Source organism: Parus major, chromosome 1A (assembly GCF_001522545.3).
Source record: "Parus major isolate Abel chromosome 1A, Parus_major1.1, whole genome shotgun sequence".
In the NCBI taxonomy this organism is placed as follows: Eukaryota; Metazoa; Chordata; class Aves; order Passeriformes; family Paridae; genus Parus; species Parus major.
The window spans coordinates 35,511,630-35,528,713 of record NC_031773.1 but is presented as its reverse complement, the minus strand read 5'-3'; the positions used below and the strand labels follow the sequence as shown (position 1 = coordinate 35,528,713).

Below are 17,084 nucleotides of genomic sequence, written 5' to 3'. Positions count from 1 at the left end.
GTCATACTGGGGATTCCTAATTAAGCAACGCAATTAGTGCTCACCTGTTTTTATTTTTTCTACTGTGTCATCTCTTCTCAGGAGACCCCAGTCTTGTGTTCACTATTTTTAATTTCCTTCATAAATGTAATATGCAAGGACCTTTTCCAGGGTTTCATTTCTTAATGAGAGACACTGCATTCCCCAACATTTCACAAGGACCTGAAATCTAGGGGAAAGCATATGAAGCACACCTGTCTGTTTAAAGCCTCTCATATGGAGGACTCCTGCCTGCTTGTGTGGGACTAAGAGTAGGCTGACTTCATCATAGCTTTTACATTTGGTATGTCTGTCTTATCCAATCTTACTTTTATTTATATTTCTCAACAATAAAACTTTTTTTTCAGTAATTCTGTGTTATTGATCAATCCAAGCTTATATCTCAACTGTATTAACTAAAAATGCAATCCTGCACTGGAATTTAAAACTAATGACAACTTTCTGCTAGCTTTGTTTTGAGCTTCATCCAATTTAACTACACCATGTCTCCTTACAGTTCTATTTCAGAGATGTTTACTTAATCTATTAATTCAGGGTTTTTTGCGCTTTTAGAGTAAGATTCTGACAGATCATCAGTGTACTTCAGTATCATATGGCTGCCATGCTCTGCAAGATATGTAATGAATTAGTACATGTAATTGTAAATAGTAGAGATGATTATAAATAATAAGGGAAAATAGCAAAATACATGAAAGCAGCAAGTAGAAGTTTAATAAAATGTTAATGACAATGGATATTTAAAATAATTAATTTACTTAATAATCAACTAAATTGATATAAATATATCATATTTTATCTGTTGCACTGTCTTCAGTTATAATTTTTGATTATAAAATTGATTATTTTTTGTTTCCCAATTACAGCATATATGAATAATATAAAATAGACTAGAAACATTTGGTGGCTTCAACCTCTCATGTCCTCCACAGGATGGCAGATGTTATCAGGACAGGGTAACCTTCCTGGGGACCAACTAGTTAACAGGGACAGATCTCCTGCAGAAGGTGATTCAGGGCATGACTTTAGCTGAGGTACATGGTATTTGTCCTCAAATTTATTTTTCTTTTGCACAAATCCCTTCTTGCATTTACTCTTGTTGTTAGACAGTTAACCCATTGACTTTTCATTACAGTACTCAAGCTTGCACAAAGAATGATTGCTCCTAATAAGTAAAATGCTAATTTGCCTTGGGTTTCTCATAGTGATCCTTATATCTAATTTTATTGCTTTGCTGGTTAAAACCATGACATAGGACCTTTCCCTTTGTAAAGGAATTATTAGCCAGCAGGGAAAATCAGTTGTGAATTGCTCAACACAGATCCTCAAATAAAGCCCCAAATTCTGAGCTACAGAAATGTTTCCACTTACCTTTCAAATGAATATATTTGAGCATGTGTGTAAATAGGTTTTGGATTTGCTGGAGTTTTGTCCCCTTTACAGACATATTGGTATGGTAAGGCTCACTCAGCAGACACATTTCTCTCTCTTACATATGTCTCATGCTCTCACTCTTACTGGAAGCACTGAGGAGTGCAAAAATTCAGGTCAAACTCTTGTAGGGAGGAAATTAATTCATAACTGTCACTATGTCTATGTAGAATATTGTGATTCAAGAAAATTTCAGCTCTGGAAAGTCATCACCTAACATAATTTCATCCTTCATTGAGAAGTCCGCTACATGATGAAACTACAAGGAAGAATGACACACAGAGAAATTAACAGCATTATATTTAGTAACAGACAAGTTATAAAATGTGAAAATTTTTATATGACTGAAGGACTATTATATTTTGTAAGAGACCATTCCTTTTCTTACCATTTAGAAAAATTCTTTCTATTGCTTATTCTCACCATGCAATAAACCCCCCCACGTGCTTCACAAGTCTGAAGTGTCAACCAGTTCCTCATAATAAATGCCTTTTTCATGGCGATGGCATTACAGGTATGACTGTAAAGCTTTCATTTATGAGATGCCATCCTTGTTAGTCTCAGTTTTTTTAGGATTTTGGGTGGGTTGTGAGGGGTTTCTTAGGGAGGGTGCTTAGCAGGGTTTAGGGGGGTTTTGTTGATTTTGTTATTGTCGGGGATTTTGTTTTTTGTTTTGTGTGTTGGTCTTTTTTCTGGAGGGGTCGGCTTGTTAACTTGGGCACAGATGTGGGACTTGAGCAGATGGTGACAGTTCAGAAGGAAGTCCTGGTACTCTGTGATGATTCAGTTTGTGTAGTGTTTTGGCAGCTACTGCCACCCTATGGTTTTCCATAATGGATGAACACTGCAGAGCTTTAATGTGTTGCATTTCTCCAGAAACCTCTTGTAGGTCAGAGAGAAGACAATGAATATGCCTTTTGTCTTACTCCTTCTCCATGTCCCCTTTTTCAGAAAAATCCCATCTGCAAAGAAAATCAAGTATGGCGTGAGAAGCCATAGGTGGCATTAGGATGGTAGAATCTTTTCCACTGCATTTACAACTATGTCATTGAATATTAATTTATATGTTCCAAGGGTTTTCGCTAACTGATTATATCTGCTTTGGCAGGATAGATTTTGCTCTCCTTTTTTTAGGAACTTCAAAATGAGTATCTGGAGAAAGCCTCCAGAACCCATTTCTTAAAGAGTCTGCTGCTTTGGGAGCCAGTGTTTACATCATGGATGCCACATATAGACAGATCTGGGTTAAAGCAATCTGGTCTAAGCAGAGTGTCCTCAGAGCATTGCTTCCAGCAGAGCTCTGCCCTCCAGACGCCAGCAAGTGCCCAGCCGAAGGCTCTGATGTGGAAAGAGTACGTTTCAGATACCATTATTCCACTCATTGCCCTTCTTCAGGCCAGGGAATACCCTTTGCGTGGAGGAAGACTTTTTTTCTTTTGAGGAAGGGGAAGAGGGATCACCTCTCATGTTGTATATCTTCTCTTTGGGGCTGGAAGCTTCTTTCCCTTTGACCAACCCAGCTCAAACCAGGCAGCAGTGTAGGCTGTAGAAAATAACTCAGCTGGCTTGGAGGCAGAGATATGTGATTCTCTCATATATTATAGTGCACAGGCATTGGTTTCCCTCATACTGAGGGGACTCTCAACTTCCATCCCCTCTGCCACACCCAACCTCACACCTATGCAGTGCACCAAGTCTGAAGTGCACCCACTGCTCTTTATTTTTCTTAGCCGACATGGAAACCGGGTGGCCTCTCCTTAAGCCGGCTCCCAGGGCTGGCTCTGGGGCTCCCCGAGCCGGGGCCCTCCCTCCCCGCTGCCGCGGTGCCCCGGCACCCCGCGCATTCCGCGCCGCGCCCGCCGGGGCTGTGCGGCGCTCCGGGACCCTCTCCCGGGGGCTGGCCAGCTCCTCTCCGCAGCCACCTGTAGCTACGGCTGATTTCCCGGCACTTCTCCGAAAAAACAGCTATTCTCAGCCCCTCTCCCTTCCCGCGTGTTTTACTTAAGTCAACCAAATGTCCGTGTATCAGCAGCGGAGGTGGTGTCTTTTTCGGAAAGATGCCGTGTTTGTTTTCGCTGTCGCCTCCCTGCGCCCCCCGGGCTGGTAGCGCGGGACCGGAGGGGTGTGTAGGGCCGCCTCGGCTGCCCCTGCCCCCGCCCCGGGGCGGAGCTGCGGCCCCACATGAGGCACGATTTCACCTTTGGGCTCGTCGTCGCGGAGCGCCACTGGAATCACGGCCGTCCCGGTGCCCGGTCTCGCTGATGGCTCTGCGCTCCGCCCGCTCCCCGGTCCCAGCCCCGGCGTGGAACGGCCGCGTCCCCCCTGTGGAATGAGGGGAGCGGGATCCCCGCGCGGGCGGCGGGAGCCGCTGTTCCGCCTGTCGGAGTTGAGCACGGAGGGAGGCGAAACAGCCACCTGAACGCGGAGAAACACCCGAACCGACAACAAGTAGTCTCGCCTGGCAGGGCGGCGCGGAGAGCGGCCGGGGCCGGAGCCCGCCCGGGAACAGAAGCCGCTGTCGCTGCTCCGGCAAAGGTAGCGGCGGGGCGGCGGGAGGGAGCGCGGGGCTGGAGGGGAGCGGGGGGACCCGCGGCGGCGCTGATCCCACCTGCCCTTCCCCGAGATGCGCGCTCGCCTTCGCGATTTGTCTGAGAAAGTAGAGAGCCGACAGACACGCAGACAGCTTTTCCCAGAGTATGCCTGCTGCCCGCGCTTATGGGGTGCACGGTATTTCTTCCCAAAAAGCAACCCTTTCCTCCCTCCCACAGTGGGGGTGGGGAGGAAAAATATTTAAGCCTTCTTTTTTCCCCCTCGTTAAGCTGTTAGGATAATAAAAGATAGATGCCCATTAAATAATTAACCTTACACTTTCTGTTCCATCAGCTCGGTTCGCACAGCCCCGCGAGGGAGAAGGGGGTGGGGACGGTGGCGGATCCATACGCGGTCGAAGCAGCAGCAGTGCCATTTCGGTCGCCTGCTTCCAGGGGAAGCGGGAGGCAGCCCGGAGCTGTGCCCGGAGCGGGCAGGCGGCGCAGCCCTCCGCAGAGGAGCGTGCGGAGCAGGCCGGCGGTGGGCGGCGGGCCGGGCCGGGAGGGCTCTCCCCGGAGCGCGGGTCCGCCGGAGATCCTGGGAGGGGTCTGGGACAGGCCGTGACCGCGGGGTACGGTCCTCCCACGGTGGTGCCTGTGGGGCTTCTCCTCGATTTCTTCTGTTTGCGTTTAAGGCAGAAGCTCGTCCCCCCCCGGACCTGCCGGCGACCGGCTGCCCCCCGCCCAGCGACCGGCGCGCCCCCCTCCCAATCCCCGCCGCCGCCTCCCGCGCTGTCCCCAGTCATGTCCCACCCGGAGCGATGGGGAAGCTCGAGGACAACGAGAGGGTGATCCTCAACGTGGGGGGCACGCGGCACGAGACCTACCGCAGCACCCTGAAGACCCTGCCGGGGACCCGCCTGGCTCTGCTCGCCTGCGAGTCCCAGAGCGAGTCCCCGGGCGGCGAGGAGCCGCCGCCGCCCCCCAACCCGCCGCCGCCTCCGGCGGGCGGCTGCCCGGAGCCCGGCAGCGGCTGCAGCCCCCGGGGCAGCGGCGGCGCCAGCGAGTTTTTCTTCGACCGGCACCCAGGGGTCTTCGCCTATGTACTCAACTACTACCGCACCGGCAAGCTGCACTGCCCCGCCGACGTCTGCGGGCCGCTCTTCGAGGAGGAGCTGGCCTTTTGGGGCATCGACGAGACCGACGTGGAGCCCTGCTGCTGGATGACCTACCGCCAGCACCGCGACGCCGAGGAGGCCCTCGACATCTTCGAGGCACCCGACCTGCTGACGGGCGAGCCGCCCCCCGACGGCGACGACGACGACTTGGCCGCCAAGAGACTGGGCATCGAGGACGTGGGGGCGGCCGCCGAGGGCAAGGGCGGGCGCTGGCGGCGGCTGCAGCCCCGGGTCTGGGCGCTCTTCGAGGACCCTTACTCCTCCCGGGCCGCCAGGGTAAGCGCCGCCGGCCGGCGCTCCCAGCGGGGGCTGGGGAGGCCGAGGGGCTGCTGGGGTCCCCCGAACGGGAGCCGGCATCGCGGGGAAGCCGGCATCGCCCCGCTTGGGGTGTGCGTGCAGGAGTGATGCTGTGGTGGGCCACTGCAACGGGGGACATCGGTCCACGTGGGGTGGCGATGCTTGTCCCCTCCACATCTGCAGGCAATGTCAGGCAGCACGGGGGTCCCGCCGTGCCGGCATCCTTCCCGTGGGAGTGTACGGGGGTGAGGTGGAAGCTGTGCCCAGAGAAGCCTGCTAGGAAGCCACAGTCACCCCCTGGCCCGTGTGGGGGTGTGGAGGGGGGGTGACTCACTGGTGGACCTGTTTGTGTGTGGGTGTGAGCAGGAACAGCCCCGGGGCACCCTCATCCTCCCCGAGTGCCTCCCTGCAGGTGCTTTTGGGGCCGGGGCAGCTGAACTGAGGTCTTGGGCTTAGGGTCAGGTGGTGACAGTGACACAGGAGAGTGACCTCAGTCCTTTCTGAGCTTTGCTCTGTCTGTGCTGGTGGGTGATCCTGGCTCAACAAAGTAAATGTGACAGAGGGTCACCCTGGCTCTTCCTCCATTGATTTCTCAGGGTGACCCTGACTGGCTCAGTGACTGAGGGTCTGGGGACAAGAGAGTAAGTGATCCTACTGACTTTCTCTCACTTAGATAGGGATTTTAGATTTTTATTCTCACTACTTTACACTTTGATGACTGGATTTTAGTTCTATCTTTTCATTGCAGTTGTCAGTGGTGATGCGGGTTCGCTCTCTAACTCGGGGCTTTGGGGTGAACAAATGGTTGTAATTCCTTTGAGAGAAACATGCACTGGTGTCTCTCATTTAACCAGAAAAGCAACCACCAGCAAATCCTCCCTGCAATACAGGACAAAGGACTCGTAACAGGAAATGTTTGATTATAAAATGGCAATAAGTATTTTATAGTGTATTTATCAGGATTTCCACAAAGCATTCAGAGCTAAACCTCATTCTGCAGAAAGTGTGGTTATGGTGGGTATAATCTCTTAATCAGTTCCACTTACTCAGCTGGCAGTCTCATAGATGTGCACATAAGTGTGTGGTTTAGTGACTTCAGGAAGTTCATGGAGTTGTACCCCATGGCATGCTGCAGTTTCTGCCCACTCACCCTATGAGCCTACTGAGGTAAGTTAAACAGAAAGTAAAGGTCCTCACAGTTATTACTGTTACTTGCAGAGTGCCAACGTTGTTTATGTTTTTGAAGGTTGCCTACCAGTATGTCTTCCCTCAACAGCTGGCTCCAGTTGATTCTTAAAATATGTTTTTAATAAAGAATGGGTTCTGAAGAAAAGCTACCAGAAGTGTCTCTTTGCTCATCAGTGACACATCCACATCTCGCACCTCAGCTGTCTGAATCCCAAAGAAAATTTCTCTGTCAGTTACCTGACAGACTGTGGCGTTTGTGATGATTGCCCTGCAGGTTTTCTTTCACCTACTGTCTTGAGGAAACTTGCTGACAGTGTCAAAACTGCAGCTTTTATGGCAGAGAACCTTCCTGCTCAACTTTGCTGAAGAACTGAGAAGTATGGAGTAAATGTTAAATGGAAGGTACCAGGAGAAATAGGAGGGTAGGCGTGGAGTTGTAGTTGGGTTTTTAGCCCAGTCTTTGACAGAACCTGTAGGTATTTGATTTCCAAATTTTCCATCTGTTCTAGGTCATCCTGAACCATTAGTGACTTGTGTGAAGATATTTCAAGTTTGCAAAATGAATACTGTAATTAACACTGTAGTAGGAAACTGCAACACAGCAATATAAATCTCTTACAAGATAGAGTATTTACCTTTCTTAACTGCTTTTAAAGATTTTATTCTGATTTCAAACCCAGGCAGCCAGAGTAAGGCAGTGTCAGAACCATAACAACCGCGTCTAAATCTGTATTTTCATTTTCTGAAGATCTGTACTTGATCTTGCAGGTAGGGAAACAATTTTGAGAATTTCTGGTGAGTTTTAAAGCATTAAAGTGAATTTGTATTTAAGGACTCGCATGCACTTAGTAAGCACTTTCAAACACAGTAATTTAAGGTGATGGTAACCTTCATTTGGAACTGAGACATTATGTTTTTCCACACCTGAAACAAGAGCCCTTATTTTCTGAGTATTCTGGCAAATACACTCTTGTTTTATGTCAGCTGAGATGATGACTAACTCTAAAAACATTTGAGTGAAGTCCTGGGCTTACGAAAATCAAGACAAAACTCTGTGAACATCAATCTTTGCCTCACAGTGTTAGTTACTGACTCACATCACTTAGATTATGGTGGGGCTGCTCAGTGGTAAACTTCCTTAAGAACTGTGGTAATTATTTTCTTTTAGCATTACTGACTTAGGTTCACTAGTGTCTTTTTTGGGAATTGTGATGTTGATAAAAATGGGATATTTTCTGTTAGTGAAATGGTACTTAATATTTGATTTTCTTTATTCAAAAGTGTGATCTCTAAAAATAGAAATTTATAGAAATTCAAATATAAGTTGCCATGGTAACCTCTTCGGGGATAGTGCACGCACAAGATTATTCTAGCAAGACCATCCAGTGATGTTATATAAATAGTGGAACTAGTTTGTTGACAAGAAGGTTTACTTTAGTCGAGATTCTAAAAAAATTCAACTTCTAGTGCGTGCAATCTGGGAGTCAGATAGTGACATCTACTAAACATGGGGCTTGTAAATATGAAATGTAATCCATGTATATACGATTGCTTTGAAACCTGCAACACTTTCCTTTGCTTCTCGAGTTCAGGAGTTAGGTCTGAATGTTATTTCTGTCTTCATATTATCGTTTTGGATTTCATAGACCGTGAAATGAAATTAAAGAGTGCAGCCGTACTCCTTTCACTCCACTCATAATAGAATGATCATTCACAAAAGGCTGTTTGACACAATGCTGTTATGTAGATATGGAAATCTACTGGCATAAGGTGCTGTCATAGGAGGAGGAGTGCTGGGTGACTGAATCTTTGTGCGTTGGTTTAAATGTCTCTGAAACAGACACCTAATTCTTACCTGACTGAAATGTGTGCACTGTTTTGTTGGTTAATATCTGTAAGTGATTTTGGTGTCCAGTGGCTTCTAAGTGCCAGGTACTTGTTTGCTTCAGTGAAAAGAAAAAAAAGCAACATCTAAGTGAGATTTAGTAAAAAAAACACCTAAGTGGTTCGTAAGAAAGCACAAGAGGCAATATTAAGTGCTGAGTTCAAAAAGTGTCTGCAGATGTCCAGCAGGAACTGGAATGCCAGTGCTCATCTCAAATATCATATTTCAAAGTAATTACCTCTAAAGCATTTTTACTTTTGAATAATAGTTGAAAAATGATGCTGTTTAAAGACGTAATTAGTATTTGTAATTGATTTTTCCTTGGGATTATGGATTACTCCTCTACCGAGTGCAGGAATGCAAAAACGGCCCTGAAATTCACCAGATCCATAGCTATATATCCTTAATGTTTTGAGAAGACTGTAAATCTGTTCATAGGTAAGGGGACAGCATCTGCAATGTGAGGTAGTTAAGCAGTGCAGGACTCAGCATGGCCCAGGGCACTTGAGCCCTCACTGCCGTTTGCAGCAGCTGAAGGCAATTTACACAGCCCCCTTACTATGGTTTTTATCTCTAGGAAATATCATAATTACTTAGTTTACAGGGAAATAGAAATCCTAATTAGCAAGTATTTGTCAAGTTTGGTGTAAGTATATATTCACTGCAGTGCAAATAAACCCACAAAAGCCTTGCAGTCTAAGCATCAAGATACATCTTGCAAGTATTCTTAAAAATACTGATGGTGCTTCATAATGGGGAGCTGTATTTGAGCAGTGGGTGGTATTTTTGAAGGGTAATAAAGTTCCCCTTTACTGCTTTTATATGGTGTTAAATTGCCAGAGATTCCTTTCAGTGACCCATTGCATCTGCACCAGCTTTGAACATTAGGTGATGTGAAGAATCAGCTGAAATGAGTGGGATGGGAGAGGGGAAAAACATGATTTTACAGATTCCCTCGAGAGGCTAAAGATACAGAAATTTACGTTGAAGAACATTCTTATCAAAGATAACTTATGTCTTTATTTGGTGATTTGCTTATGTTTTCTCCAGGTGCCTAGATACCTGTTTTGATACCTGTCAAGAAAGCCTTGATTTAGGAAGCCTGTCATGTACTATGGTGAATGACTGAAGTGAGCTATATTTTTAGGGCTTTGCCTGTTCTGATGCAAGACAGGTTTTATTTTTGGTGGAAACAACACTGCTGCAGTCGTCTGAAATACTGTGAATGGAGTGGTGAGGTACATTAATCTCAGAATGTATGTTTGCAGATTAATAGTGAATAGCAAAGGTTTGCTTTCTTAACTGATAGGAAGCCCTTTAATACATAAATGGAAATCTTTACTCTGTCTTTTATTCAATGAGGAAAGCAGGTATATTTTAGATTTTACCATTCAATTATTAGTTAGGCAGTCATCTGTCTGAAAATGGCACAAAGAAAATGGTTAAGGTTGATGCTTCAAAGAGGGTATTCCTTTTGTTGGTAATCAAAGCACTGAATTTATTTACAAATAGAGAAATAGTCAATTATATTAAACTGGTGAAAAACAGCCATTCTGCCTGAAACATTTATACTATGGGAGCTGTCTAGAAAAGACACATCAAGATGTGTTCTTAATGACAAAAGTCATAATGCATTGCCATTAAAGATATTCATAGACTCTGTAGCTTCATGTATACATGAGCTGACTAAATCACGTTATAATTCTTATTAATTTACTCTGGCATATTGGCTTTTGAAAGTCCTAATTGAAAATTCTAGCTTGACACATGATGTATAATCAACTAGCTTGATCTACCCCAAGTGTAGATGGTCTCTGATGGTACTGACATATCAGTGAGGTAAAATCAGCAAGATTTCTGCCTTCCTAACTTCTGCCTCTTCCTCTACAGCTGTTCTGCCTGATGCTGCTAGTGTTTCCATGGAAACAAGCCAGCTCTTCGCTTCCTCTTCCCATTGAAAACAGCCTTCTCACTGTCACTTATTCATCTGGGAAAAGGATTTTGTCATGGCTCTGACATAAATGACACAGAGATGATCTGTCCTATCATTTCAGAAATAGATGCTATTAGGTATGTGCCCATGCATACAGCCAGATTGTCTTTCAGTGACTAAAATAATTTAGTTAATGGACTTAGGTTGAATTTGCTTTGGTGTAACTGGAAGTGGAAATCAGCTAATTAGACACAGCCCAATATAGTAACTGTGAGAACTATTTTTAATTGAGAAATCTGGCAGACAATGTTCTCTTTTTTATGTAGTTCATATAGAATGTAGTATTTGTCATGTTTGTTTACAGTGATAAAACACTTAAAAGGTTTGCTTTGAGGATGAAAATTTATCCTCAAACTGATTAAGATGGTGGTGGGAGGAATAGCTCACAACTTGGGTTGAATACTGTATAGGTTTCAGCACTGCTGTCAGATGAGGAATCATGTTATCATGCACATCATGTGATGCAGTCAGAATATGAAATAAGCGATGCAAGAAAACTGATATCTTCAAGGTCCTTTTATTCTTAAGGTGTTTGGTACCTAGTCCAAAATAAATATATCAATCAATACCCTGTGAGTAAATCAGCATTTTTGCTTGATTTGGTGAATTTGTGTTAAGTTATAATCAAAAAAAGTTCAGAACTCAGACAAATTCTATATCCTTGATTAATATTCTTCACTGTAGAGACTTTAATATACTGTAAGAGAAGTTTGTGTAAAATTTGCCTGTCCTTCTCTGCCTCAGTGATCATTGGCAGAACGTGATTGTTCTCTTCCTATGAAGGTGCCTTGCAATTGGGGTAGAAGAATAAGAGAAGAGGAAAGGCTTCCTCTACACATTTTTAATATTTTAATAATCTCTTACAAAAGTGATGTCCGGTAGTTTTAAGATGGAAGAAACAAGTTCTTCTCATTATCAAGTGCTATTTCAGCACTGTTCATTTCTCCAGAGGTGGTTCCTGCTCATCCTGTGATTCACATTCGTGGCTCATCTTAGGGAAGGACAGTTTCCTTCAGCCAGAACGGGAAAGAGAGGGTTTATGCTCTCTGTATTTAGCACCCAATGGGGGTAGTGTGTTCCCTTTTAATTCTCTTTACTGAACCTTTCTTGCAGGTTTAGTGAAGAGAGGTCTTTCTTTAGACCTCACTTCTGTCAGCATGGTTTACATAAACATACTGATTCAGTGTAAAAAACTTGTCGGGATTTTTGCAGGGTTTTGGCTGTTATTTTTATTTTTTTTTTATTGTGAGTAAATTAGTTAAGCAAATAAAATATGGATATAGTAATAGTCAGAATATCAAGTTATCAGCTGTCAGTCTACTTAGTGTATTTCTTATAGTTACACAATTCCTTTACACACTCTTGTTCTTTCACAAGCACACACTTTTCCAGTATAGATCAGTAATTGCAAAGGAATATTTTATTTTAAAGAAATGCTAAGCAAGATTATTCAATAATTTTATATGCAGAGGTAACAGGGGAGCTGTGTCCGATCTTGCTTGTGTGTGCTCTTACTTGCAAAGAGTTTTTCCCCTGATGCAAGGGCTGACACATGAGAATATTTCACACGTCAGAAATAATTTATTCTGGTGAGCAAAATATTCAGTTGGGGTAATGTGCAAGGACTTAGTAGGATAAATTCAGATTGGTGAACATGATCATCAACATGATCAAAAGGAGTCAAGTTGTAGTGATGACCTGGTACATATTTTTTTTCCCTATAGTGGTATACATGTGTATATGTTGATATAACTAAATGGTAATTTTTGTCAGATGCTGTAGAAATAGCTGAAGAGAGTGAACATGAATTCACACATTTTTTGGGTTTTTCTTGTTCTACTAATTTGTTTAATTAACATCTTTGTTTGTACTTCATGATGACTGAAGCAGTTTTGAAGGAAAAACGCCACTTCCATCTGTTAATCAGAAGTGTTAAAAATAGAATGCCATCTAATCACATGAAATACAATTTCTTGTGATTTGTGATTTGCTTCACAGATTTCCTGGCTGAAGTGGTGGCTTGAAGCTTAAAAAATCAAATTATCTAATTATGTATTATGCTAGTGTGTTGTTATTCCCCCTGCTGCTTTTAAGTTGAAAAATCTGTGATGTTGCTGTGGTTTTGTTCCTCTTACCAGTAGGTTAATTATTACAGTAGTGTGATAATTCAGTTCCTTCTTGTTACAGGCAGCTTTTTGTAGTTTCTTAGTGTTTCTAGGTGAAACTTAGGTATTGGGTCTTTGATGTATTCTAGCAAAACGCTGTAAACAGAGAACAGTCTCTTAGCCCAATGCAGAATAATGTGATGGAGTTCATTAATATGCATGAAATGTGACACACAGTATGATCTAGGCTTATTTCTGAAATAAGTGTAGTTTTAAATAAGTATAGTTTAACGTGTTTACATTTTCATTAGTGTATATAGCATAGAGAATTACATTTTTCCACTTTGCCTAGTCTTCATAAAAGGGTATCCCTTGAAGATTGTGCATTTGGGTTGGATAATCTTTACAGTACTAAAGATATAGTTGATACATAATAGTAAACTTATTTTTAGCTGTTTAATCCTTACCCTGAGAGAAATAATTCTTCTTTGTCAATGTCTTTCACCCCAGTAAAATGCGTGCTGTGACAAGAACACAAGGCTATTCCGGTATTAGGGATCTGATAGTACCTGGGATTTTAGTGCAACAGAAATCAAATGCTGAAACTCAGTTAATGGCAGAGAGAATTGCATTGGAGAAGATGAAATTCAGTGGAGCTGAAAGAGGGGGCTGTGGCACGGTGCTGTGAAGTGCTGGGTATGTGTTGTTGCCATAAAGCCGAGCACAGGCTGAGCTCCCAACAATTCTGCGAGGAGAACGTGTTGGTGCCTGCTGCAGCGCTGAGCGAGAGATTAGCCATCCCCAGCAGCACCCTGAACCTCCACAAAATATATTAGGCTTTTATATGCTGTGTGCTGTAAGACTGAGGACAGCAAATATATAGTAATTAATATTTTGTATAAGGCCTGTGCAATAGCAGAACTTCAATGTTTTTATTAAAGTAGGTTTAAAAGTTTTTACAGGAAAACGTAAAAATGTTTTTGAAGTATACAAATGTCTGGGTATGAATTTTCTTTAGTTCTTAGACAATATCAAAGGAGATGTCTTCAATAGTCCTTATTTTTACATAGTATTTAAAAATCCTCTGAACTTTTCAAGTGAGCAATAGTCTTTATTGGAAGTTGGTAATCTTACTAATATGAATGGCAATTATGTTTAATAATTGGATTCAGGAGTATCTCTATTTTCACAGGATAATTGTTAAAATTTGAAAGAGATAGCTTTGATATTTTTTATTAGTATCATCAAAAGTGTTACAGAGGTCTTTTTTGTGACAGGAATTTTTCAGTATTCTAAGTTTAATCCAGGTATGGTTTGGAGAAGAACCTTATTTGTCTTTCTGGTTTCAGATCCCATTTGGGAAATACATTTTCTTGCATTTGCAGTTCTGGATCTGATACCTACTGTCAGATTTTCATTTGAATTTTCGGATATAATTGATGCACAAACACATCTGAATTTCACCTTGAACATTTGTCCCTTGATCTGCAAAATTATTAAAAAAATTATAAATAACTCAGTTGGGATGGAGTTATGTCTTGCTACAGCTTCCTGAGGAGGGAAAGTGGAGAGGGAGGTGCTGATCTCCTGGTATCCAGTAACAGGATGTGGGAAGGGTTCAAAGCTTTGTCAGAAGTTTAGGCTGGACACTAGGAACCATTTCTTTACTTGAGAGGGTGGTCACATACTGGAACAGACTTCCTAGGGAAGTGGTCAGTGTCCCAAGCCTGTCGATGTTTAAGAGGAATTTGGGCAATGCCCTTAAAACCATGCTTTAACTGTTGGTTGAGCTGTGGTCAAGCAGTTGGAGTAGATGATTGTTGTAGGACCCTTCCTACTGAAAGAATCTATCCTGTTTCTAAAGAAGTAAGTTCTGGTTTTCCAGCCTTACCTTCTTCCCCTTACAGTGGAAAATCAAGTAACTTTATTTAACAACGATGTTGCTTCATATTTTCATGGTTTAAAACCAAAAGTGTATGTAGTAAAAGACATAATAAATGACATAAACTTTTTTTTTTTTTTAGGGTAGAAATCAAACAGGGTAGGATTTCAGTGTAGGTATTGAACATTAGCTTTGCTGTATAACTCATTATCTCTTCATTTAATAGTCTATGTTAAATTGATTTAAGCACCTTAGGCATCTTATCCTTTGGCCAGTGAATTTTATTGTTGTCTGTATTAGACACTGTTTGCATATAGTTTCAAATTTGAGAGTTGAGACTCTTGATAGCAGGACATATTTATTTTCCTGATTGCCTAGGTGATATGCCTGTGCAGCTTGGAAAACAAATGGCTGTGGTTGTCATTTGTCTCCAAAACAGGCATGTGAAACTAATAGTGCAGTGACCTGTGAATGGTCAACAGAACTGGTTTGATGCATTGCAGGTAGGTACAAGGTCTCCTTGGTTAGTCATTGCATTTTTTAGAGTTGGTGCTTTGATAGCAGAAAAAATGAACTGGGAGAATTAAAAATGAAAATAGATATTTAATAACAGGGAAAGTTACATTGTGGGAAAAGATGAGCCATTATGAACTGAAGCAAAGAATATATTTTCATTGTCTTGGTTTGTCACAATATAACCAGCCAAACTTTAAAACTGGCAAAGATATTTCAGGTTGCATGTGTGTTTCTTTTGACTGACATTGATTGTTTTAAGGATGGAAGAGGCTGGGTCTTTATGAACTGCAAGTTTATCTACTTAAACTTCTTGCTCCAATTGCCATTTCCTTAATCTTTTTGTGAGATGGGAGCTTTGATCTTTTGATCTTTTCAAAATTACTTCCCTAATGACTAGGTTATGACATTCTTGAAAGAGCTACTGCAAATAGGTACAATCTGCACCTCCAGCCAGGAGCTGTGACAGCAATGACTGTCTCTTAAAACTGTCATTAAAGGCTCAGAATTAGTTCTTGTTTCTTCGCTCTTCAGCTGCATTGAGTTGCATTCGGTATCTTGCACTGCCACTGAATGCCTTTTCCAATGCTTTTGTATTAAAATTTACCATTTTGCTATGGCTTGAAGTGCAATGATAGTTATAGGTACCTGTCTACTGTGAATACTACTTCAGTAGCTGTGTTAGCAGTTCTTCTTTGAAAGTGTGATAGCTTGCCTCACTTACTGAAATGAAAACTCTGCAAATTTTCAATTACTTTATATTCTCAACAATTGAAAGACATTTAAATTTAGTGTTTGGTAGCAGAAATGTACCCATTAGTCTCTAGAGAAGTGCAGATGTAGTTTATATTTGGTTTGTATTTCATTAGAGCAACCTCTCTGGCAATACAGTCCTGACAGATCTGCGAGATGAAGGCATTCCTCTTTGAAATTATACCTGCTTTCTTCAAATATGAAGTGCTAATTTTCTAAAATGTGAAGAAATATTAAAATCCTATTTTGTACTGCCGCTGTTTGTGTGCTCCTTGCAAATAGGGATCAGGAGGTGTGTATAGGTAATTATAATGAACAATCTTTGCAACTCCTATTTTGCTTGTTTACTGCCAAAGCAATTTTAAAATAACAAGGTAATTGTTACAGTTTCCTAATCACACTGTGAGTAATATGTTGCCTCCAGAAACCCAAGACTTGTCTGTGGTTGGGAAAGTCTTTGAAAAAGTGGATGCTAAAGGAAAATGTGTGACCTAAATTTTTCATTGCAGTTCTACTGTTCAGACAAGTACAGTGTGACAACTGTGTGCACTGAAGAAATGCCAAAATGGGGTGAAATGTGAGTGTGAGACAGGAGGGAGGATGTTTGGGATCCTAGTGCTTTCAGACTTCAGGTGTTCTTATCCATATATATATATATACAAATGTGGATGCAAATATTTTGTGTGTGTGTGTATATAGATGTATGTACATGCACAAACACACATACATTTATACATAAATACATTTATAAAAAAATTAATTCATAGGTGGCTGTAATCTGTAATCATGATAGTCAATAAGATTTTAATTTTTTTTAAATTTGATTTCCCAATTTGTCCTTGAAGATTTTAATGAAGAAGGCTGCATCCTAGATTTCATTACTTAATTCAGTGCTCTTGCTTTTACATGTTAATTCAGCTTCTGGCTGTAAGTTTGAGTAGAGTTTTGTGAACTGTATGAATATTTTGCTTTTTTAGGATCAATCTTACTAGATGTGCATTTATATTACAAAATTGGTGTACAGTAATTAATCGTGTTTGATAACAGGAGTAGTGTTCCATTCTTTATAAATTTTATCTCACTAAATGTGGGGGAAACCTGAAGGAGTTACATAACTTAAGACATGTTATTTTCTGTGAACTGCTTTCTCATCGGTGACTTCAGGGCTGAATAAAGTTATCCCTGTTTGTCAAAACATTAATTCTTTATAATATTTTATAAGACATTTTAAGAAAGTCATGTCTTATAGGGATGCAGTTTTCCCTTCTTTAGCTATAGTAAGGGGATATATTAAA

At 42.1% G+C, this 17,084-nt stretch overlaps 2 protein-coding genes across 9 annotated transcripts in view; one reads left to right on the top strand and one right to left on the bottom strand.

The window, feature by feature from the left end:
- Positions 1–1,750: 1,750 nt before the first annotated feature.
- Positions 1,751–4,801, bottom strand: LOC107204505 (WAS/WASL-interacting protein family member 3-like). The gene is made up of 2 exons (XM_033514414.1): positions 4,334–4,801; positions 1,751–2,429 (listed from the first exon to the last, which is right to left on the bottom strand). Exons 1-2 carry the CDS (start codon positions 4,799–4,801, stop codon positions 2,415–2,417), a joined length of 483 nt encoding a protein of 160 aa, XP_033370305.1. The 3' UTR covers positions 1,751–2,414.
- The window catches only part of KCNC2 (potassium voltage-gated channel subfamily C member 2), a 98,618-nt gene continuing 85,452 nt past the window's right edge, over positions 3,919–17,084 (top strand). For 7 of the 8 annotated variants that reach the window (XM_033514408.1, XM_033514409.1, XM_033514407.1 and 4 more), the window contains exon 1: positions 4,650–5,449. In XM_033514408.1, coding sequence (XP_033370299.1) covers positions 4,817–5,449 — 633 coding nt within the window. In that variant the 5' untranslated portion in view covers positions 4,650–4,816. Of the gene's footprint in view, positions 4,003–4,649; positions 5,450–17,084 lie in introns of those variants that run through there. The other variant, XM_015627746.2, reaches the window with a different exon arrangement.

Coding starts and splice junctions, on each gene's coding strand:
- LOC107204505 (XM_033514414.1), bottom strand. CDS start 4,801: ATGACTGGGGACAGCGCGGGAGGCGGCGGCGGGGATTGGGAGGGGGGC.